Genomic DNA, 25314 nt, shown 5'->3' with positions numbered 1-25314 from the left:
GGTTGCGTATTTATCTCTGAAGGCGTTTAGATAACTTTGCGTTTGGATCTAAACAGTGCTTGTTTCTCTGCTTCTGTCCTACTCTAACCATCGTGAGATTATCGATCGGACAATGGTAGATCATCGTTCGGACCGAAATATGTAACAAGGGTGGAAGGTATAAAGTGTCCCGAATCTCTAAAGTTTCCAGAAGTGGTCACAGTTCAATGTTCTCCAAGTTTCCTCGTTACAAATATTCATTCAGGTCGCGAGTTCCAAAGAGTTGAAATGGTTGCATAGTTCCGATGTTCTTGGAGTTCTGTCTAGACCAGGTTGTCTCGGACCCTTTCCGAGTAGTCAAAATTGTTGGATTTACGGCTCGAGAATCGAGATTCTTGATCGGCGATAAATTAGTCGTAAGGATTTTCTAAATTTAAACTCTGGATGTCGACCGAATTGGCAGTGAAAGGCTTAATTGGAGTTAATCGAACCAAACTCGAGTCGGCGGATTGTAAGGGAGTAAAGCGAGGTGAAGTCGATGATGAATATTTAACGAGATATAACGAAATTATCGAAGATATCAATATGTACATTTAATCTCAGTGGAGAGATTCGCGAAGGACGCGGATACAGCTCAATGTTTGTGTTTACATTAGAAGATAATGTCGTCCGCGAGGCACGTAGGAAAAAAATTATTTTCCACGGCGTTAAATGCCAACACCGGTCGCTGAAGTCACGATAACTTGGCGACGTCATTAATGGTATACAATTGGACCATCTTCTTTCAGTTTTCTTAACAAAATTCACTCCGTTAAACACGCGCCAGTAACTATTTATGCAGTCGTTTTCCGTAATGGGAATCTCGGTTCAAGTCCACAGGCCTCCGTTAAATGTTACTTTTTCGAGGGTCCGACGCGACGTCACTCCTCGTCTTCGACTCTACTCACGTTTTCTCGTTGTCGATGCTCTCTAAACATCCCGAGACATCGGAAGTCCCGGAAGATCAGCAACCTCGAACGATTGGCACAGCCTTAAACCACCCCACAGGAAATCCTTACCAACGTCCAACTAGTTCGTATCTCCGAGAACGGTATCGTTCTCGGTCCACAACTCCTAAGCGTTCGTGTAATACGATCCTGCTGACGAAGTAGATCAATAATCGAACTGTCAATGGCTAGAGATTAGGTTTAGAACCGAGGGAACAGCCAGCGTCGTAGTAACGCTGTATCAGAATATTCCCTACGCTAATCTTGCTGGACGACCAGTGGCCGATGGCGCGGGCCAGTGATGGATGGTGTAAATATCTACCCTGACACGCACTAAATAATATTTCAGCGGTTCGATATCGAAGGACACCAGCCGGTCGCTTGATCTATGGTGCCGATCGGTCTTTACACGCTCCGCGAGTCATCCGTGACACGATGATCTTCATCGGGATATTCGCGTTTTCCATTAAGTGTCACCGCGAAATATATCGCGAATAGGCTGCGGATGTTTATCCAAATACATATCTTTACAGATAGGGACGAAGAAAGAGAATTTAGTAAATGTATAATGTATTGTATTAACCGACTTAAAAAAGGAGGAGGTTACTCAATTCGACATTTTATATATATATTTTTGTTTTGGTTGATATGTTTATACAGTCAGTCCCATAACTATTCGAACCCTCTATGTTTATCGATCACATTTGTCCGAATTAAATGCTAAGCTTAATATATCCAAATAAATGTTTTCATTATACGTATGTATTCATAATGGAAAATTGATATGGAAACATGAAACCTATAATTTAATTTGGAGAAATTTCATTAATAAACATAGAGGATACGGAATACTTATGGGATTGACAGTCCACTCGTAATTGTTACATAGACGTATTTTATTCGCGTGCTTAAAAAATTCGCTAAGCGAAAACGAGGGCGAGTTATTCTCGAGATTGTCAGGTATAAGCTTCGAGCACTAATTTGGCACGTATTTGGGGCAGTTGTTTACCCCGAATGATAAAGCGTCTAAGACGGAGCACAGTCCGTCTCTTTTCGTCATTTTCAGAAACGTAAAAAAAAGCAATTACCATACAGCTGGTTTATGGCTCCAAGGGAGAGATTATAGGGTGGAAATGTGTCTGGGGTAGCGGTGCGAATTTCAGGCTATCCCGCCGTTTCTTTTTTTAAGTAGGTTGCCTCGACCTTTCCCCCTCGTCGTGGAGCGATTGCCGAGATGAGTTTAACGATGAATAATAATACCATTCCTAATTATCGGAACGAATAAACAAAAGTAATGTAAATAATCAATTCCGTAATTATTCATCTCGTTTTGCGTTCACGGTGTTCCCTCGGGTCAACATTTCTCGTTGATTTGTATTTCGCGTATGATATTAATTTAACATATTCGAACGAAATTATTAATTACGTTTTTCTCGATAAGAAACTCGACGATCGAAAATTCATTCTGAAACTAAACGTTACTTTATTTTGGAAGAAATTTTCCCGGAGCTATCATTCCGCGTTTTTGTTTCTTTCTAGATCTACTAGAAGTTGAACGATCAATTACGTTCAACGAGAAAAGATCTTCGCGCGGCGTCCTGTTCGAATAACTTTTACTCGAACCGTTCTTTCCTTTCTTCTAAAAAAAAAAAAAAGTTATATCGTTCCCGTGCGATTCACCTCAGCATTTTTAATCGCTCGTCGTTTTTCCGTTTTTACATTCGCCGTGGAATCATTCGCAATCGACGATCACGAGAATGGGAAATACTTAAAGGTTTCGTATATTCGATTGCGTCGGGCGGAATAATAAAGCGAAACATTGGGTCGGCCGACGCTCGGAGCCGCGGGAACCCTCTCGTTTCTATTGTACGGCGAGAAAATCCTAGCAATAGAGTGGATGCTACGCAGCAGAACAAAAAAAAAAACGAATATCGGGACCCCTCGTTGCAGCGGGGGGGTGGGTCGGTGTAACGCGTGCCTCTGGTCGTTTCCCTTGTAATCCGTTTGGTGTTGCGAAAATATGAATTTCTTTTTTTTCATATTTTTATACACGCCTCGGTACTTGGCGCTCTGCAATCCTCGAATCGGCTGGTTCCTCTCGAGTAGCTCGATGAAATATGTATTTCTCCATCGAGTGTACCTATATTGTTTCTCTGTTTTCAATTCAAATCGAATCGAGGTTTATCGCCGAACCCGCGGTAAAAATCTGCCAGTGAAATAGTCGATAGCAGCCTTGAATATCGTGTATTCTCGTAAATTTCCCAAAGAGTTACGGAACAAAAGCTCCTTTTTTCCTTTCACAAAGGAAGGTATCGGACTGGCGATGTTGAAGTAACTGTATTTAGGTATTTACGTTTACTACCCTTGCGATAGTATAATTCGTTTAACACACCGATGGCGTGGATAACACGCGAGCTAGGGCAATGGTAGATTAGGTGGAACGTAATGTGGAACGTCCTTATATTGGCGTAAGAATAAATAAAGTATACGAGGGTGAAAGCGGTGGTTCGGAGGGTGATATAAAACAACTTTTTCCTTAGCAAAAATATTGTCCGAGGTGTTGTTAAGGAGATATTCATAGGAAATCCCGACTAATCGGAGCGCGAGAACGTGACTGGAGCGGTAGAATAGGGTACGCGCTAGACAGCCACAATAACAGGCTACGCGCTAGACAGCCGCGCTCTGATTGGTCGGGGTTTTCTGTTAACCCTTTGCACTCGAGTCCTTTTGCTACGAGTTCTAAGCTATCGAGATTTTAGAACAAGGTTACCTTTACCTCACCGACGATCATTTTATTGATACGTCGAGCTCCAAAGAAATGAAACCTAAAGAAACATTAGATATTATAGATTTGCTCTGTGAAACCTAATGGTGACTGAGAGTCACCTCTCGAGTCCAAAGGGTTAATATCTTCAATATCTTAATAGTTTCAAATCTCCCGAACCACTCCTTTCAAGGACCTCCACCCTTTTTACGACACCCTGTATAACCGATTTAGGGATTAGAGACTATTCACATTCTACTCTGGAAGTCCTTCGAGCGGTTTTGGGGCGTTGAACTCAACTGAACTCAAGAAAGGTCTAATCAACCGAATAAACGTTTCGAATAAATCGCCACGCGTTGGTTTCCCGCGTCGTTTATTCTTCGAATAAAATTTCGCCCATCGACGAACGCGCTTATAGTCTCGGCGGTGATAGGAAACCGTGAAATGATAAATCGTTCGGCGGGCGACGAGATCGTAACCGAAACGATCGAAAACGGAATCGGGGAATCGACTGTCCGAAAAGTCAACGGTCCGTGATACGGGAAGAAACGAGACTGTAAGATCATAGACTATCCAGCGGGGATCGATGAATCCGCGCTCGGGCGAGTATGAAATTCCCCGGTAGGTCGTAAAACTTTGGACGCGGCGACGTTGGCCGCGGTAAAAGAAGTTCGTTGAACATCAAACGACATCGCGTTACGCCGGTGTGTTATGAATCAAAGCACGAGATGCAGAAAAACGAGATGTAGAGCGCGAAAGCTTAGATGCGCGTGCTTTTTGTTAGGCGACTCGAATGGATGGCGGTTTGGCGATGGGCTCGAGGCAGGTCGGATCGTTTCGACTATATCGAACGACGCGAACAAAAAAGAGGCTCGCGTTTGGAAATTTCTCGATCTTTGAAACGTTAAGGATACCACTGTTGGGAGCTACGTGGATTTTCTTGGCTTCGTTAACTCGTGTAAAATCGTGTAAAAATTCTTGGGGTTCTCAACTACCAGAATTTGTTAAATGTCAAAAGATTTTCCTTTGAAAGTATTCAAATTATTTTTCAACCCTGTTTGCGCGCAAAGTGAAACGTGGCTCTGAAAAATGTCAAAGTTTCGCAAAAGAGAAAATACGTATATCTATCGCGCGTGTAATACCGACGACTTAATTAAATTTTTGTAATACTTGACCGACTTTTCTTTATTTTCTATTAATTACATTCTCGCATTAGAAAAAATTCCTTCGCATGGTACCGACGTTTCAGAGCAGCGTGAAACGGTTATTATCGCATGAGAGGGTTTTGTCTAAAGCGGGCCGTAAAATTAATAACAAGAGAAGCGGCGTAAATGGCGCAGATTTAAAAACGGTTACGTTATTACACGAGCAAGACGAGATTCCTTCTTACGGAAAACTTGGTGTTATCGTTTCAAATTCATTCTGTATTCTACGGGTGGAGTGGGGGATCGATAATAATTTCATAAAATATATAGAGCGCTTTGTGCCCTACGAAATTTGTTTTCCTGCTTAGTTTTCAAACGTTCAAGAGCGCGTCGAGATGTTCAAACCTCTTTCGTCGAGGTAATTTTATAGGTGTACCATTTTTTTTAAAAGCGCAGTCCTTGCATCTATAACCGATAAAGTACATAAAATATCTTCGTCCAGATACCAAATCTACTTTAGCGTAACGAAATACTTTCATTTATGAATAAGTAATAGTTAATCGATTCATGAATACGCAAATAACCGAGTAACAGTTCCCGTTTCGATCAAATAAAATTCATCCGGTAGGGGATTAAGGTTCTCGAGAAGTTTCGTCGGACCTGTTTCGAGTTACGCTCCGAGCAATTTAAATCTGCATACGCCGGAGTGTTTGGAATATTTCCGAGTCAGAGATTCGAACGTCCATCGCCTGGTCCCGCTCGTGAGCGACCGCGGTCACGTGGCGGGACAATTTATCCGAGTGAGTCAGGTCTAGCGGGTCGTCTTACCTAGAAATAGCTCGTTGAAGTCACCCTGCCCACCGATGAAGACGCCGTAGTGTATGTTGAGCTCAAAGAAATGTCCAGGCAGAAGTGCTCTCGTCGCGTGTATTACGTCGATCTGCAGCGTGATGTTAGCGTCCCGTCTGGTCAGGTTGACCTCGTGCCAGCTCAGGTCGTTCAGGGTCAGCCCGCGGGTGCTGGCCATCTCGCTCTCACCTGCGCCCAGATTGATGTGAACCTGCGGGGAAAATAAGGAAAAAGCCCTCTTGAATCGTCAGCCGTGGCGAATAGTTCCGGACGACTCGCGGAGATCGTAACGATCCCGAACTCTGGCGATAAGTTTCTCGCCGAGGTGATTATTCCGCGGTCGACGGAGCTCGGAGAGAAAGATATCGCGTTTCCGAAGCAACGCGAAACTCTCGACGCGTTTCGTCCAAGGAGAACGTCTCCGGGAGATTCGAGTCTCGAGCGATACATTATTTTCGCAATTTTCCGACGTTTGGATTTAAAAGAACGTCTCGGTTTCACGTCGAGGACACGATTTCGTTTCTCTTATTATTTCGTTTATCTAATTATTTCGTTTCTCGTTTGTGCGCGCATAGAGAGACACCGAAACGCAAAGATGGCCAAACGAATTTATTTATCGCGAGGACCGTGCAGTCGGACGAGAAAGGGAAGTAGATATTACTTTGAAACGTTGAACCGTGGTTAATATTGTCGTAAAGCGTTCGAGTATTCTAGTTTTGTTTGCGCGATACTTTTTCCCGGGAACATCAAAGTAGCGTCGCAAGAATGAGCCCTAAAGCTTCGAGGGCTCGAGCCTTGCGGAACTTTTGTACTCGAGTCGAGTCTTCGAGGCTTCGAGGCTCGTTCTTACAACGCTGCTTCGAAGAATACGACGGAGAGGAAGCGTTTGCTTCTTTGTAATTCCGTTTGCGATCTTTTCGTTGAAACCGATCCTCCGTACGTAGAACGATTCGAAGAAAACGAAGCCAGGAAACGAAGGGTTTTGTGATATTTTCGGGGACATCGTGGTTATGAAATTTGGAGTCTTGATGTTTCCACGCGTAAACACGCGCGACACTAGGCGAGGGAGTTTTAAAAAAAAAGCATTCGCGAGGAATGCCGTCGCGCAACTGGTTCACGGAATAATCCCTTCTTTATTTAGGAAAGCCGCTCAGCGTCGGGTCCGACTTCTAAGTGAATTAGAATAAAAATTAGCATCTATTTAAGGGACGTTCGGCCGTTTAAACGCCAGCAGGGAATTTCTGTCTCGCAGGTGGAAAGAAAAGCGGCCACGTTAAGCCCCCAGGCACCGTTAAAAAGAAACAGTTGACACCGAGAAGAGTAGCTAGTGCATTTTATTAATCCGTAGCTCGACCCTTTCACGCGGGTCGCCGCGACGCCCGCAAACGGCCGGGGATTATACGCGTGCCTCTTTTCCCTTTTTTTTCTTCTTTTTTTATTCGCCTTTTCCCCAGGCCGTCTTGGACCCGGCATTATAAGGCCGGTTCGAGTAATGCATTATCGAGTTAGTGGGTTGGCGCGCGACCCGCTTTAGCTAGAGACGAAGCGGTAGCCTCTGATAAAGAGTCTTTAATCGCGACCTAAATCGAGCACGCTCGAGACTTATAGCGTTACAGCACGACGTCTACGTGTACCTTCGCGATCCAGCTCCTTGCTGCTCTTGTGTAGAGGATCGGAGCCACCACCGACGACCAAAGTGGTCGTGTATCTCGAGAGGGCTAGGCAGTCAAGTTGCGCCCAAATAAAGTCCCCTTTGCCAATTAATCGCGACCAAACGAATCCTTGCTTATATTTATCTCAAAGATAGAGAAGATTCTCTTTTAATTACATGTATAATTACGTATTTGTCAAACGTGTCTCGAGTCTAATTCTTGCGTAGCGCGTACCGATTGGAACGTAACCTATTTTCTGTTTGTCATTCGACATTTTTATTTCGCCCATTTTCCTACGATCGCAGTCCGCGTGTTTCTCGGCGCGGCGTGGGTTCGATGTCCTAACAAAGGCGCGGGCTTTTCGAAGTTGCAAGTTCAGCCAGTGGTAGCGCGATGTCCGATGACTATGCAGAAGCCCATCAATATGTATAAACGCGAGAAACACGACACTTCGTCGAGTGTAAACGCGAATCTATTCGTTTCGAAGGTCGACCGCGTCGGTGCATTATCGATTCGACGTCGATTGGAAAACGGAGCAGCGATCGAATATTCGACTGCTCGATTGACGCGACGAAAAATGCGGCTTCCATACCCAAATTTTTTTTTTTTCTCTCTATTGCACGCGAGACGGCGCCGGAAACGTATGTTTCATCGTCAAGTTTTGACAAAAACCCGCGCGTGTGATTGGATCGAGCAACGTTTTTTTTTCCGCGCGACGATAAAATCAGACGACGCGACGCGTAATGGAATAAACCATCGGACAAACGGCGATGAGCGAACGATATTTTTAGTCTCGAATCTATCGCGATTCGGTGGCTAATTTGCGCAGATTGAATCTATATTAGGGGACCGAAGGGAGAGAGATTTTCCTCGAGGAATTTAAATTCCGTGATCAGAAGTTTTGGAGAAGACTACGTCCGTAAGATAAGCTAGCATTTTGTACGCTTGCAAAAACGAGGTAACAGAAAAGCTTAGTCGACTCCAACTAACCGAAAAGAAATTATTTCTCGATTATTTACGCGACCATTAATCCATACACGGTCTAAATAATAAGTAGTTAAAGCCTTGGAGCTGTTATGAGCGGAGTTTCCGGAGGTTTGTTTTAGCGGACCCTCGTGGAACAAAGGGTTGACAGCCGGGGACGTTTTCGTAAACGAATAAATCGAACGGAACTTGTTCATCGAATCGTTCGAAATTGCACGAGCGGATTAGAGCATCGGGGGGCCCTCGATCGGTGTCTCGTGGAATAATCTCCGAATAATCCCGAAGACGGAAGAGGCTTTAAACGAGCAGAACCGCGGGCGAGAGGCGAAAGCTCGTCGACGATGAGGCACACGAGACTGTAACGACTCCATTGCACTTTTTGCCCGGCCGTTTATCCGGTTCTCATCCTCCTTAACGATCTTCTTAACAAATTTAATTAAGCTCAGACGCCGTCCTCTCGCGTCTCGGTCCCGCGGACTTAGCCCTTCGCGAAATTAGATTCACGCGGTTTTCACGCTGGATTCGCGCGACCCAGACCGGGAGACATTTCCCCTGCACCCCGTAATGCACTTAGACTGTATTTTAGCGTCGCGTCACGACACTGGATTACGCGAGTTAACGTCTACCCAAGGTCGAAACGAAAGAAACTGAAACCGACGGCTACACGTCGCGCTAGACACGCTACAGACACTGAAACGGATATCGCGGATACATTTGTCTAGCGATTATCTGTTTCGTGTAGTTTTTTACCTTTTTACCCGACTTCAAAAAGGAGGAGGTTACTCAATTCGACGTGTATATATTTTTTTTATCGTGTAATTACGATTCGTGTGGAAAGTACCTCGGAGTCGTGTGGAAATTCGTTCGTAGGTCTCAGCAGGTGTGAAAAATCAATTTGTTTCGTAGATGTGTAGGATGGAGTTTCTGAATCTTAGTTTCATATAAAGTAAATATATATACGTAGTGTATAAATATACAGGGTGTCCCAAAAATGTTGTAACACCTTGAAAGAGGTGGTTCGGGAGGTGATTTCAAACAACTTTTTCCTTAGCGAAAATGTTTTTTCGAATAACCCCCCGAACCACCCCGTTCAAGGACCTCCAACATTTTTGGGACAGCCTGTGTAGTGTAAATATATATATACACGTCGTTAAACGCAAAAAGTATAATTACTGAGCTACCTTTCTCGAGAATAACAACTTTGTAACGAACGATGAGGCGTGTATAAGGGTCAGAGGTGACCCAGAGCTACCGATACACAGTTAGTAATCAGCCTGATTGGTCCCCCAGTGTCTTCGATTGGGTTCCGAGGAAACTCCGTGTTCCCGTTGTTTTCCCAGCTCCTCTGCGAATCGAGCACAGACGATCGAGAGTGTTGTAACTGCGTAATGGGGGTATTAAAGCAATTAAAGCGGGAACCTTTGTACAGGTGTGTAAGTGAGTCGCTTTGTGGGATCAAAGAGGGTCTGGTGACCCTTTCTCCGATTCCCAGTGTTACCCCGAGTTCTCAAACTTGGAGCTGCATCCTTCCAGGCGGTCGGAAGCTAAGCTTTTGTGCGATCGCGACCACTCTCGAGATTAACTTGTAAAACATCATCTACCCGGTGGTCCGGAACGACGACTTGGTTTATCGCGACTGGGACTCTTCTCGATCCGGGCACCTTCCAGCCAGCTCGTGTGTATCGATTTACCTTCGAATGGTTCGATTAACTTCGAGCAATCTGCACCGTGAAATATCGAGATTTACAAGGTACCGCGAGACGCACGCGTCGCTGGCTCGGTATCGAACTCTCTTCGATGAAAAATAAAGATACCATGGCAGATATACGTACGGATGACGTTCGAAATTAACAAAAACGTTCCAGTATCATTTTTCCCGAGATTTAAGGCAGTTATTCTAAGATTTACGTGGTCGATACTTCTTCCCATTGGCTCTATCGATTCGTAATGAAGCTACACCGTACATGTTTCTATTTTCTTTTTATTTCAACGGTGAAATCCACGAAGAGAATTGATACGAAGTAAAGCAACGATAGTTATAGCAACGAAACGGCTCCGTGAGAATCGCACGTATACTCGATCAAAGAAGGAGATATTTCACAGCGGCGGCAATTTAATAACAACACTCGCGGCTAATACGCGTTGACGTTTCAGGCGTTCGCGGTTTATTGCTACTTACCATGCGTTCGTCGTTCCGCGAACGCGACACCGGGACATAATACATCGGAATTAGCGTTAATGAGTCGTGGAGGAATATGAAGCCAGTTATATTAATCGTCATGAAGTTGTGTATACCCGTGGCGGGGCTTCCAAGCGTTCCGTCGTTGCGATTCTTCTCACGAAATCGTAATTTGTAACTGGAGCTCGTCGACAATTATTACCTAAGAGTAAAGCGGCCCCTACGGACGTCTACGTCCCCGGTGCGTGATTGTTCGTCGTAATGCAACCAGTGCGCTCGGCGGAGCCGTTTAATTTCACCGGGACGAGATATTCGTTACACACGGCGCCGCGACGCGCGGCGTCACGACGTCACGGCGATCGTTAATAACGTTCTCGTTAATGCGGAGGGAAATACTCGCGGCTGCTAGGGCTCGCCTCTCTGTCCGTTCGAACTCGGCGATTCTTCGCTTCTCGAGCCTTCGCATCGAACGTACGAATTAATCTTGTCCGCGACACGGAACCGCGAACTGGTAGAATGGAAATCGAGAAGGAGGACAAGAAACTGGCGTGGAATTCCTTTACGAATTGGGAAAGGAAGATGCTAAACAAAAATGGCCAATTTTGAGGTAGCTGAGGGAGCTAGGTTAGAGATATGGCATCGTTTGGTAAGTTTCGAGGAAGGTTGTTCAAAAAGCAGACCAAGGAGAAGGCGCATTGTATCAAAAGGAAATTCATCTCTTTACAGATTCAGATAAAGACTTGAAATTTAAACGAAAGTATGTCTTGTATTATATTTTCGTTTGCTATAAATCTATGATCATCCGCGGTCCAGTAATAAGTATTTGTATCTCCTATGTCTATCGAAGAAATTCTACATTTAGGTTTGATATTTCCATATAAATTGTTCATATATCTGTTGAAATATTCATTTGAAAATATTAAACCTATCATTTAGACCAAGACTTTTCTTAAACTATAAGGTCGGTTAACGAAATTTTGGGTCGCGAGATTTCAATATAAAATACTTAATATTCTCTTTTATTTATGTTATTGCAAAAAATGCAATTTTGATGAAAAATAGGGGAGCGAAAGTTTAAGAAGCCCTGATTTAAACAATTTTTCTTCGACAGACACAGAGGAAACGAATACTTGAGGAACTGGTTCGTTTACGTGGTCGAGGGATCGCTCGTCAAGGTAGAGTTTATTCGATTCCGTCGATATCGCTGTTATTCCGTTTTACACGCGTCAAAGTAGCGCGATCATTTTCGCGAATGTTTGACAAGCGGCTGTCGATCGAGTTCCGACATCGAGTGAAAGCGGAATACATTTTCCGCGGTTGTTTCGGGAGCGAAAAAAGCTTCGGATTCGGCAGCCGCCGCGACGCGTCGTTCCCAAGTAAATCCGATGTTTTATTTCGCGCGCCGCCACGAAAGTTAAATTTGGACGCGTCACGTTTAATTGAATTAAAAACATTGGTCGTCCTGGTGGTCCGGCCGTTGTTGTATTTCGCGAGACACGGGACCAAAAATTGCTCCTACGGGAGCATCGATGGACAGCTTGTAATATACAGTCGCTCTCGATTCGATTATGAAAATATTCGTGCTGTATTCACAGCGAAAAGAGTTACGATCAAAGAGAAAGATAAGGAAATTTTGCTACAAAAAATGTAGAATATATTTTTCTCGTACAGTTTAGTACCTTGGATTTTGTATCTCAACCGGGTGGAATATGAAACTATCCCATTTCCTCGCACGAATTTTTTTGAAAAATCGTTTTATTCCAGAAACTCGACGAACACTTGTGAAATCGTTTGGTAACGCTACGATAGTTCGCCCTGGCGAAAACGCCGTCGAGTGCAGAGGTTCGAACCGAATAAAGCGAGAATTTGAGTGGCAAAAAAAAAAAAAAGTGGCGACGATATACATCGCGACCTGTTTATTTTATAACAACCTTTACGTCGAAACTCATTATTGGCCCGACGTTTCTCGGCGCTGGGAACCGGTGATTTACGAGTGAACTTGATGCCGCGAGATTGGCTCGAACGAAATCAAAGGGTGAGGCGTTAACTTTCCGCGAACGAGTTTTATGACCGCTTTTAATTTCGCCGAAACAAACAGATCAAGGAAACAAAAAGAAACAGTCTTCGTCCCACTCGTTTCCCCTCTCGATAAACTCGATTTACTCTAGTAAAATGAAACGCATCGATCACCCCCTCCGTTCCTCTCTGGCGCGCTCGCGAGTAACGGCGCACATAAATAAGATGCTTTTACTCGAGGAGTTTTAATGGCTTGAATAAAACGGGCGCAACGGCGTGACGTTGTTAAAATCAAGACACGGTTTTTATCGAAGTTATAAAACGTCCGTGCAGTGAACGCTGTCGTTTCGTGTGTGCTCGCGTGAAATCGTCCCTTCTTTTTTTTTTCTTTTTTTTTTTATGCCACTCGTTGTCGCGTGCTTTAACCACCGTTGCTCGCCCTCTTTTCACGTATCAAAGCGAGTCTAATTTCTTAGCGAGGACAAGCTCGCGCGAAGGTAACTAGCGATGGGATCGAGTTCGATGCGAGCTCGAGGATCGATCAATTTTTTGTTCACTTCGTCGCTCTGAGAACTATCGACTATCGATAAGTCTATTACGAACAATTCGTATATTCAAAACTGCTTTAAAGATGCATAAATAGAATCATTCGTTATTATTTGTTAAAATTCGGTGCGCTTCTATAGTGCGCGCACCTCGGAAATCGATGAAATAAATTCGTTAATTTATTCGCCCGTTCATGAGAATTTGTAAATAGAAATATCCATTGAAAATTGATATTACGGCAGCGTCCTTCGTAACTCTGACACAAACGGACCTGACGAGTACGGCACAGAAATGTTATCGAGAAGGGGGCTCGTGAATTTTCGAAATTGATTGTCTCGAAAATGAAGGTAAATTTAATTTCGGAAAGTAAAGTTTCATTGTTTCGTCTTCAATTAACGGGTTCGCGAATATTATTCATGGTAGCCGAAGTATGTACCGTTATTATGTGTACCGTACCAGGTCCCCTCGGGCTATGCATCAATAATTCTCATTTTTGAGAAACCAATGATCTTCTGGTTCCGCGCAAACAAATGTAAATCGTTGAACACGGATTCAACCATTCTACCCACGACGTAGGACGCTTAACGCTATTTGTCAACGTCGACCACGCGTCCAAGAACGAAGTTCATGTTTTCCAACTCGAAGAAGACCGTCTCGGTACCGTCGGAGCATCGTGCGCGCGATACCAGTCGCATACAAAATTCCCTCGGCCAACTTCGCGTTATTTCTTCATTTTTACGCCCGTGTCTCGTACCGCGAATTTCAGCCACGGGCTTCACGCTTCGATACGACTTGGAAACTCCGGCAGCGAGCACGTCCGATGCTTGATGCCATTACTTAAGTGTAACGCAGTCTGACAGCCGTGCACCCGTGGCACGTGCGGTTGGTTAACGACCAAACCGCGGTCCCCGAAACAGAAAGCCTATTAATAGACGCAAGCATCGAGGGCAAACGAACCTTCAATCTGCCGGCTTCGAGTTTGATCAGGCAGTAATCCGTCTTGCCAGCGGCCAATAGCAGCATCGCGTCCGCGAGATGGGTTCGGAACCGGAAGCTGATGTCGGTCGCACCCTTGGCTTCCTGGACCGGAAGATGAATGTAGCTGGCCCCGTAAAATGACACTGCAATGAATTTCAGAAATTTATTGTCACCGTCGCCGCGGCCGTGATTGTCTCAGGCATCGCCGACGAGAAATACAGGTATGCTCCGTTCTTTGAACCGTCCGTTCTTTGAACCGTCGCGCAATGGGTAACGAGGTGTTTCTTCGAGACGGCTCCGTGGAAGTCGCATGGTTCCGAGGCGCGGCAAAGGATCGAAATAACGAGCGAAAAGGCGGGGTTGAAGATTCCACCATTATTTCTCGCGTCAATGATGATTGCGCGCTTCTATGACGCTCTTTCCGCGGTTTATTGCTCGCCGAGATTAACTTTTAATCTGAGTTTTATTCCTCTGACACGAGGAAATATCTTATAAGGAGAAATTATCATTTGGGGACTGGGAAATTTATGCAAGGCTTCGTTGGTCGCGTTTTTTTATATTTTGTTCGCGCTGTGTGAATTACATTTTCGTATTGTCTTTCGTTTTTCTATTCGAACGATTATTTATTTATTTATTTATTTATTTATTTCAATATATACGGATAGCATAGCCCATTATGTAATTAATACAGTGTAGCAATTATGAAAAAAACTTATAACACTTGGTTGATGTCAAATACAATAACAAAGAAAAATAAGAAACCAGAAAAATGGAGACAAGCACAGCATATCGTGTGTATCACGTTCGGCTAGAATTACAATTGAATTTTTTAATGCCGAAGTTAGCCGTCGCACATATTCTCGTAATGCAGTTTCGTCTACCTATCGAGGTACGGTACGGATAAGTATAGAAAATATTATTGTTTCTTGAGATATTAAATTTCAATGAATCCGGTATCTCAGGACATTCAATTTTTCGGTTAATAATTTTGGAAACGAGCAATTCTAATTTTTCAAGAATGATCAAGTAACCAAAGTAGCCCCTACTTTTCTCGCATCGTATTTCAGCGTATTTCTTCGGATACTATTTATTACGTCCCTAGAGTACAGAGGTGAAAACATTGATAAACCAAGCACGTTGAGCACGGCAGGCCCGGAGCTGCCAGGAATAATTTCAACGATTCCCATAACGTTTGCAAAGCCTCGCGCCTTGTTTACTCAACGTTGGAAGCTTAAACACTAGCTTTTGTATAATTTACCGCTATTAACAAAGACGGGTTACGAATTATTAAGCGCGCGATCGCGTATAAAGGAGACCGTGCATTTTTCATACTGGCATTCATTCGCGTCGCATATTAATTCGTCGATTTTCGCGCGATTATGTTTGCTTCTCGTCAACAAGTTCGACATTTCCGCCTCGAGTTTGACATTTTCGAAATTCTACAACAGTGACGTACTCGTCTTCAGTTGCTCGTATCAACGTTTCCCCTCCCACTAAATAATATCATCGATCTAACATCTCAATTTAAATTCGATATCTCAGCTCTCGGTGAAACCGGGTTTCGCCCTCAGGACTTGTACTCGTGTTTCCTCCTTTCCGCTGGCGCTCCGATCCGCTCTGATCGACAACCACGAGTGTCTGTAGGCGGGGGACGGAGTTGCCTTTCATGTCAAGTCTAATTTGCGTCATAAAGCTTTGTACTTGTATCTGTCTGTTACGTTATATACAGGAGCGAATCTACCACGTAACTAATGAAGCCTCGACTTGGAGACCCCGTGTGCATAGGACCCCCGAGAGCTTCTTACTCGTCGATTCGAAGCACGGAAGCCTAATTTCTTATCGCGTACGAAAGTTTCTATAAAGCTCGAAGGAACGAGAATTTATACGTAAACCCGCGTAGAGGCCGTCTTCTTGTTCGTTGTGATTTTATTATTCTTCTGGTTAGATTCGTTACTACATCCAAACAAACGTTTACATTTACACCGCGGTTGCCGAGGGTTCGCGAAAATACCGTTCGATGGCTAGAGAGAACCGAATATCCAGCGAGGGGAAATGCAGCTCCGATAAAACAAACTAGCCCGACGAGGGCGGTCAGGATTCAATTGACGTTTCGTCCATCATTATAAAAGCAACGGCACAATATTTCCCATTAGCAGATGTATCCCCGTCGAGACGGCCGCGTCGAATGGAGCGAAAAAGGAAGATCGCGAGACGAGACGCGAAAGCAGAGAGAAAAGAAGACGATTGAAAAGCCCGGCAAGACCGATGAATGAGCGACTTGAACTCCTTCAAACGAGCGTCGAAGGAAAGGAGAGATTTCGCATCGGTCTCTACCGAGAAATCGTACCGCGGCGGTCAGGAACTTGTAAAGAGTTTATTTCCCCGGTGGCGTGTAAATGATGTAAGAAAGCGTTCGAGTACGTGGAATAACCGCACGGGTCATTAAGTGCGAACAATCCCCCCCTTTCTCTCGTTCTTTTCGCAGTCGCTGGATCGCGAGAGGGCGCGCGCGGAAACGTTTAACGTCGATCCCTATCGATCCTCGAGTTGCGTGCTCTGTCCGACGCCTTCGTCGTTGGTTCATCCAGGATTCATGATTGGTTCGTCGGTTGGTTTACTCGATCAGGCATTATTTACGCCTACAGCACCCTCTTTGGCAATACCACGATCGGGGGTGTCGACGACGGATTAGCGATGCTTTCTCATCGAAAGTGAGCCCAAACGGCCCCTTATCCAAAGTATTTTTAACGTGTTAAGATATCTGTGGTATAGTATTTTAGTATCCATGCTTCTCATACCCAAGAAGGTAGAGTCAAAGGAGAACACGAGTCGTAGAGCGCGGTGATGGTCGCGGGTTCGAGTCTCCGTACCTTATTTTACGTTTAGACTCGATCTAGATCTTTAAATTTCGTATGATTATACAATCAGTTCCGTAAGTATTCGTACTGTCGAATAGGGAATAAAGGAATTTGTTTAAATTAAATGTCAACTCCGATGTTTCTGAATAAACTTTTATTATAAATGTATAGATGTGTATAGATGTGTAAAGCCTGTTCATGTACGTATCCATAATAGAACATTTATTTGGAACCATCTATCATTTCCCATCAATCTATCATTTAATTTAGCCGAACTACTTCGATCAACATAGAGCGTACGAATACTTGTGGGACTGATTGTAAGTAGTCGGAACGTGGTGGTGTTTCGACTCGTTCTCGTCGAGAAATCATCGCTGGTCTATCGTACAACGACGAATACAACAATTTTAGAGAAGCATTGGTGACACGACGATGACTCCGATACACTCGCGAAGAATTACAGGGCAAACGTCCATCCGCGCAATCCACTGATTCATCCCGGAGATTGGAAACTGGCAAAACCAGAGTGGAACGGCTATTTTTGATTTTTGTAATCGTTTTCATTCGATGCCCAAATCCCCGGAATCAATTAATGTATCGGAGGAACGCGAGCGCTTTTAGAATATTTTGACGAGAGTTTCCGAGGCACTATCGTTACTATATCTTCGTGAGCCATTATTCTCGTAGTGCCTAGCGTTCACGGAATCAAATGTATTATTAATCGAATTATTCGAACACACATTGCGGCATTTTAAAAAATTCAACCCCCGATGGGGTGAAAAGGGGCTGCAAAGTTCGTATCAGCGCCTAAGCTAAACCCTTGAACTCAGAAAGCTGAAATTGTGCACAGCGGTTTCCTTTATGATTTATACAAGGAATAAGAAAGGTTATTTCGAAATTCAACTCCTAAGTGGGTGAAAAGGGGTTGCAACGTTGGTATTTCACGCGGGCGAAAGCACGGGATGCAGCTAGTGCGATAATATTGATGGAAGTTACCGAAACGTAATTCATTAAAATCCGAAACTGAACGTAAATATAACATTGTAAATGTTATGTATTCGTGAATTACAAACCTCAACAATTTCATCTGTTGATGAGAAATAAGAAACGTAGGGACGAGGCAGATGTATAAAAGAATTCATAAAATTTCCATTAGTATCGTTCAGAGAGATTCCGGGAAGTGGAGTAACGAATAAATCTTTTTCCAGCGCGGATACAATAGGTTAACGCGGGAAGAAGTGGGGATTATCTTTCGGTTTGGTGTAACTCTGCGAGCGCGTACCGCGCGAGAAGTTACATCGTCGAAAGATAATCAATTTTTTGTACCCTCGCTTGGAAGAGATTTTTGCAGTGAGATTTATGTTTCCACCGCGAGCGGCAGTTCTTTAAAGTAGCACATTGGAGGAACTGGCAATCTCTTTGAAGAGACGAAGCATCGCGACGGCGTCTCATCGATCGTCGAATAGGTCCGAAAATTCCTAGCGCGTTCGGAATCGTCCGACACTCGCCACAATGCGGTCGCGGGGATCTTGTATATTAGCAACCGGTTCCTGATAAACAGTTTGCTTCGCGTATCTTCGAATTAACCTCCTATCGCTATTCAAAGCACCCGAAACACCTCGAAGGAACCAAAACTGGAGACACCTTAACGAATTTCTTGCAAGAGGTCTCGATTGAAACATTTTTCTTTTTTTTTTTTCCACGAAAGCACTTCCTTGACTTTAACGACCAATTAAAACACGTAAAGTAAGCGTCAAGGGAACCTAAACGATTAAATTACACGCCGCGATGCGAATCGAAACGAGAACGATGAAAATTTTCGCTGACGCGATCGGAAGATGGCGCGAGGATTTTCATCTGCCCCTGGATGATTATCAAGAAAGTTCGTAACTGCTCTTCTCGAGAACTTTGCGTTAGCCCTGGAAATTATCTGACGCCTGAGAATCACGTGTTACGCATCGGTTACGATTATTCACAATGCTGACGTATTTTTGTGAAAAATTTCACTGTCTCGACAGCAGTAGTAAAGAAGTTGGCGAGGATGGTCGGTTCGCGGTTGTTTCTCTATGTCTTCTAATCTCGTGTCTTATATCAGAATCGCGGGAACATACAAAGCGAGTCTTAGTTGAATAAAAAGATGTTGATAAATATAGACCTACCGAGCAATATAGACGTATCATAGAAAGGACGAGAGAAATTTCTGAAAATTTAGACAATCAAGGGTTTCATTGAGAATCGATAGGAATATGAACACGGTATATTCAAGAAGGAATAGTGGAGTTACTGATATCTTGACAGCACCGAGTATTAACAGCATTCGGTGCGATCACGATGTTATGTCTCTCGCCTACAGTAGTTTACATTGATGTCCGCCAGGGAGGATTGAAACGAGTGACCGTCAGTTTCAATGGCTGCTTTAAACATATCCATTACGAAGTCCCATAAGTTTTCGATACATACTCCGCATCGTCGAGGTCTCCGGGTCGCGTATAGAGAATGCCTTGGAAACTATTAACACTTTAATCGGTTCCGAAACTGTATCAGTTACAGCGAAATTTCATAGTGGTCGTATCATGGGCAGCGAGAATATGTGGAAGGTCATCTTCTTTAAAATAGACTGATAAATTCTTACTGTATGTATTTCGATTATCTATCAGTGCGGCGGGGGAACCTAACAGTCTCGAAAATTTCTACTGCGATCGAGTTTAGCTTAGACTATTAGAATCTACGTAATCAAACATTTCGTGTGGTGTTCACTTTTGTAACTTCATCGAAGTTCAACGTAGAGATCGACGTGTTAATCTGGAATTCTTAGGATCGAATGCTAAAATAGGTTGATATAAATTAGGCTAAAGTGGTCCAAAGGATAGAATATCATCGTGATGTCGAATGAACCGTGACGAGTCCAACAAAGCAGCGCTTAATTTGGAACATTACCGCGACTGCATCTGGCGGGTTTGAACATTCGGTTGTACAGTAAGCCAAATAAGTACCACGGTTGACTTGTACAGGGTGTATAAAATCGGCTGGATTACGGGTCGGCACGTTGGGCGTTCGTATCGACGATTATGCACCGAAATTTCGCTGGCCCGTTTCGAATCGAGATCCTGGCTTTCCAGCGGCGATCGTTCGCTAAGCCGGCGGCAGCATTTAATTAACAAAATCCGTCGATTCGCGCCTTTCCGGCGAACAATCATCGGCGTAAAGGGAACCGTTCTCGAGCCGCTTTCGCGTGGCATTAATTCACGAACGAATTATGATGGATTAGAGAAATGGAACGCGAGATAAACGGGAATTGATTATAACCGCTTTGCTGCTGCTTATTTCCACCGTGGAATTTCGTTTATCTAAATCGCGGCTCGATGAACCGTCGCGAATTTCTAAAGAAGCACAATTTGTATTTGTCAACGCCTATTTAAACTTACCGAAACAAATGAAGAAAAGAACTCGATGAACATTTTAAAAATAGTGGCCAAGCTTCGAATCGGAGAATCGCTTCGGCCAGAGAACGGCAAACTCGTCTGCATAAAAGTTTTAAATTTAATCAAAGTCCACTATTAAACAAACTTCGAACGAGAGTAAAAATTGAATAATATCACGCGACAAACAAAAATCGAATCGTTCGAGTTAACGCGAGATGCACGAGTAACTCTACACCCTAATGTTGCTAAATCGATTCTACGAATCGGGATTGAAAAAAAATGTTTGATCCCTTGCGAAAATAGTTTGCGCGCGGCGTTTGATCATCGCAGAAATACGAGGCTCGGAATCAAGACCGTTTCGTCGAGAAAATTGATACCGATAAATTCGATTTCCATAACGTTCCGACGAGGAAAAGGTCATCGGTTTCGAAACCGTGCCGCCAAAAAGTTTCCACGCTGTGAAATCCGTTCTTTGATGCCTGATAGATCTGCCAAACGTTGGACTACGTAGCCAAATGAAAAACTGATTACGTTGTATCGACCGTTGGAAAACCCTTTATTCACCTCATATTCTTTCGCGGGGTCCAATGGATTTTGACGTTCGTTCGAAACGGCAAAGGGCGGTTAACGACCGTTCGAAACGACGATGTCGAAACCCGTCGAATCGCGATTGTGCATAGATGACAAAAATAGTTTCGCGATCATTTACCTTGGTTAGCGTCGAAAGGAATCATCGAAGCACGACGTGCATCTATGTTTCACCCAAGCGACGGTGGCCAATTTAAGTCGAGCACGCGAACAAGGTGGAAAGAATATTAAAAGAAGACCGTCCACGGTGGACAACAGTTTACCGGTGGTACAAAGAATTTAAGAGAGGAAACCTAACTACAAAAGACATACCACGCTCGGGACGTCCTGGCGACGCGGTCAGGCTAGCAAACGTTGATGCAGTACACAGTAAACGAGTTACTTTATAATATTAATAGAGAAGCTTGCGCGCTTAAAGAAGACAATCGGCTACGTAGTCTTGACGGAGCAATTTATTTACGTCACGAACCGCGTATTTCGAGTCATTTTCAGAACGAATACGATTACGCGACATTTAAACATGGGAAAGTAAATTATGAAAACGTCTAATAATTTCCAAGCAAAAATATAAATACAATCGCGAGCTTTTTATTCGACAGAAATTTCAACGATCGGCTTAGTCGCACGTGCTGGCGTATTGTTCGCGAAATTATTTCTGTAGAATTAAATAAACGTAGCTCCGTTAAAACGGTTTTTTAGCGCCCCATGGGCAACCTGTCGCACTGCAGATTCGACGACCGACAGATTGGAGCTCATATGTCCGTGCAACGACAAGTTGAAAAGATTTCTCGCTGCGATTTTAACTCAGAGACAGAAATGTTTGGCGCCAATTAATTCCATTACCGAGCTGAACGCGTCGTTATCCACGCTCGCGATCGTTGTAACTCATCGCACGATAAACCGTTGCGTTTGTACTCAATGCGGATTAATTAGTTACTCATCGATGTATCGATCACACCGGCGTCCAAGAGGGACGAACATCGAGGCGATTCAATTTTTCGTTTTTCTGTTTTTTCTTTTTTTTTTTTGTTTCAACGTGGACCATCACGATCTTGTCGATGCGGAAAATCGGGATTCAACGCGAACGTCGATCGTTCTATTTCCCCCCGTTTTACTCCATTTTCCTCGTTTTTTCCCTCTCGCAGTTTGTTAGGACCTTTCAAACCTGAGTCGGCCGATTCGCGCTATGTTCGAGCGTCGGTTGCCGGAACTATCGGCGGTCGCCTAATTGTGCGAGGAATTGTGGCCTTAAAACCGGGAAGAATGTTTACATCGCGAGCTGGAGGGACTTTATACTTTGCGGGGTGAATAAGAAGAGTCTCGCGCTCTTTAGTAATTTGCTGATTGCGGCAGGCGAACAATCATCTTTTAAAGAGATTTACTCGAGTCAAAATTAATTAAAGGTACACGAAATGCTACTTGGTTTCATCTTGATGGCTTCCTAGAGGAAAGAAAATGATTACACTTCTATAAATCGGATATCGAAGTTTTCACTGATGCGTTTCGTTCGTGAGCGACATTGAGATTAAAGCGTGACAAATTTTCATGGCCGCGCAATTGATCGCGCGGTGCGCACAGTGGAGAGGGAATTTTTCGAAAAAGGACGGTCGGACGATTTTTCTATAGCGATATATAAATTGTCACGGCGCGTCCCGCAATTTCCATGTAGCGGATCGTGAAATTTGAATTGCTCGGACCAGCGGACAAACGGAAAGACGATATTGCAAAGAATAAACGAGATTCGCGGACTGTATCGTCGCGATTACGGATGATCGAAAGCGCGTATCCGGTAGTCTCCTGGTTTGATACCGCGTCCACGTCTCGTAACCGCGTCTCTTATTACTACATTAATCCTTTTCCATTCGGTTTATTCCCGGTCGGCAGCCCGTTGCACAAACAGAAGTTGATTTCGTAATTAACCTCTCGATATTTACCGCTTCGTTTATTTCACCATCGAGCGCAGGACGGAAATATACTTTCGGTAGCCGCTGATTGACGAATCCAATTAAAAACGGGGAAATTTGGTGCGTTTGTATCTGCCTTCGTTTACTTCTACCCCCCCTTCTGTTCCGCCTCCACCGCCGATATGTCCCATCAACAATTACTAAATTACCGGCGAAATGAAAATTTCGCACGCGGCCACGACCCTGGAAGGTAATTTAGTTGGCTGGGAAAATTCATTATTTCGACGACGCTTAAAAGGATCCGGGTTTCTTGTTTCGCGACTGTGTCTACGAATTCACCGAGTTTCGTTTCTCTTGCGTTCGAAACTCGTTCTCCCCCGGGCAGGGATAATTACGTTCCGTCGTCGATCCCGCGATCGTTCGGTTTACTGTAGAATTTAGTAAAGTTTTTTAAAAACTTAATTAGATAGGAATTTCTCGAACTTTTAACCTTCTAGTGGAAAATACATGCAGCGTAGAAAGTATTCGTACACCGATCAATTTCCGAAAAAACTATGTGAAATTCTAATTTATTAACTTATTTTTTATAAACAATGACATTCTATTTATTCGCGGAAATCTCTAGAATAGATAGAGTATAACAAAAAAAAATAGCTATTTATCTAAGTTACGAAATTAACAAGAAAAAAACAACTGATAAATGTTGTTCGGACTATATCTATCTTAGAGATTTCCGAGAATATGTAAAATATCATTGATTATAAAAAAAGAAGTTAAGAAACTACGATTTCATAGAAAAGTTTTTTGGGATGTTGATCGGTGTACGAATACATTCTACGCTCGCTGTATAAACATGCATATAAACATCATCGACGTTTCGATAAGGAGACGCTATTCTTGTATAATAAAAGACATTTGGAGGACGGGGGAGGTCAGTCCGCGGCATATTCGGCTGTAAAACGCATTCACCGTCGGTCACTCGTTTCGCCGGCCATAAAAGTTCATCCCCCATCGCTTCCAAATTTACGCGAAAGTTTAACGCGGCCAAAGAGTGGAGCAAAACCCGCGTTTCTTTCGTCATCGTACAAGGGACGCCTATACGTTACCTTTTTCATCCGTTTGGCAGTAGCCCAAAAGGGACGCCGTTACTGCTAAGAACATTAACAGCCCCATGTCGTTGAGAAACATTAGGCTCCTCCTCGAACGTCTTCCTTCGACCGTTCCCTCCTGGTTTCCCTCGAGGACGCGTCGCGTCGCCTCTCGCGCGGCGTTTCACGTCGTCGTCGTTGCTCTCTCCGTCTAGGATTCGCGCGACGTTGGAAAAGTTTACGGCGCAGGAACGTATACACAACGACACTTAAGGGTTATCGGCTCCACGTGACGGGAATTACGAAACCGGCTATTTACGGGTTAAGACTGGCGGCCGTGTACTTTTCCCATACGTTTCCCCCGGCGTCGTTCGTCACGCACAACGTCGAAGCTCGTTGCGAACGATGATCGAATCCGTGCCCCGGGTCCTGTCGACGTCGATGAGTCAAGCGGTCGACGTGGCTCGCGTTGCTCTCCGCGCCGGTTTCTCGATCGTCGTTTTAGTCAACATTCACCACCACTCGTCTCTATTTTCGGGAACGAATCAGAGGACTCCGCTCGTAGCAACGCGGAAACAGCGCGGCACCGGCGGCTCGGTTCGCACGCAAGCCGTAAAATCGAACTGCCGCTCCCGTTAGTTAGGGATGTTCGATTCCCGTAAAGAAACCGATTCTGGAATCGACGCGGAACGGCTAGAATCGATTCGCCGGGAAACCCGAGTCCTACGAAATCGATCCGAACGGGGTCCGGTCAAGAAATCGTTTCGGATTCATTGGAAATTAGGTGCTGAATTAATTGGAGCTTATCAGCTGTATGCTCGATGGTAGATGGTTTAAAGGCAGTGAATTCTGTGGATACCGGGCGCGTAGAAGCGTTTCGTTGGAACGGACATTCCCCGCAATTGGCAAATACCGACCGGCAATTGGCGCTTAACTCTTTAACTGCTCGAGCTTAATCGAGCATGGATAAGAAAATGCTCGATTTTCTAGATTGTTCAAGGCGAGCAACTTTAAACTTTTTCCTTTCCGTGGTCAATTCCGAGATACTCCCGGTATATTAATCCAGATGGGCTACTTAAAAATAAACTACGATTACCATAAGCATTCTCGCGAACAATTCCGAAAGGCTTTTTTTTTTACCGCGGAGGCTTTCTCCGTCCCCGATTAATTCACCAGTGAAAGGGTTAACGAAAGATAAATAGTCCCATATATTTCCCAATAATTCTTGGGGAATGTCCGACGTGGAAAACGTAGAAGCTTCCGGCAGAGTGGTCGCTTTTATCGCAAAAAGTTCAACTATAAAATCCACGTGAAATTCGAAGGGAACAAAAGAAAAACGAAATACCCGCGGCATGAGAACTCGGACGAGCGATACG

At 44.1% G+C, this 25314-nt stretch overlaps 1 protein-coding gene across 1 annotated transcript in view; it reads right to left on the bottom strand.

Moving 5' to 3' along the window:
* The window catches only part of LOC128884633 (chondroitin sulfate proteoglycan 4-like), a 38207-nt gene extending 13603 nt beyond the window's left edge, over positions 1-24604 (bottom strand). The window contains exons 1-3 of the mRNA XM_054138137.1: positions 23957-24604; positions 14058-14221; positions 5703-5934 (exon numbers count right to left, since the gene is read on the bottom strand). Coding sequence (XP_053994112.1) covers positions 5703-5934; positions 14058-14221; positions 23957-24038 — 478 coding nt within the window. The 5' untranslated portion in view covers positions 24039-24604. The remainder of the gene's footprint in view (positions 1-5702; positions 5935-14057; positions 14222-23956) is intronic.
* Positions 24605-25314: the final 710 nt, after the last annotated feature.

This window comes from Hylaeus volcanicus, chromosome 1, assembly GCF_026283585.1.
Source record: "Hylaeus volcanicus isolate JK05 chromosome 1, UHH_iyHylVolc1.0_haploid, whole genome shotgun sequence".
Taxonomy (NCBI): domain Eukaryota; kingdom Metazoa; phylum Arthropoda; class Insecta; order Hymenoptera; family Colletidae; genus Hylaeus; species Hylaeus volcanicus.
This window is presented reverse-complemented; position numbering and strand designations above follow the sequence as displayed.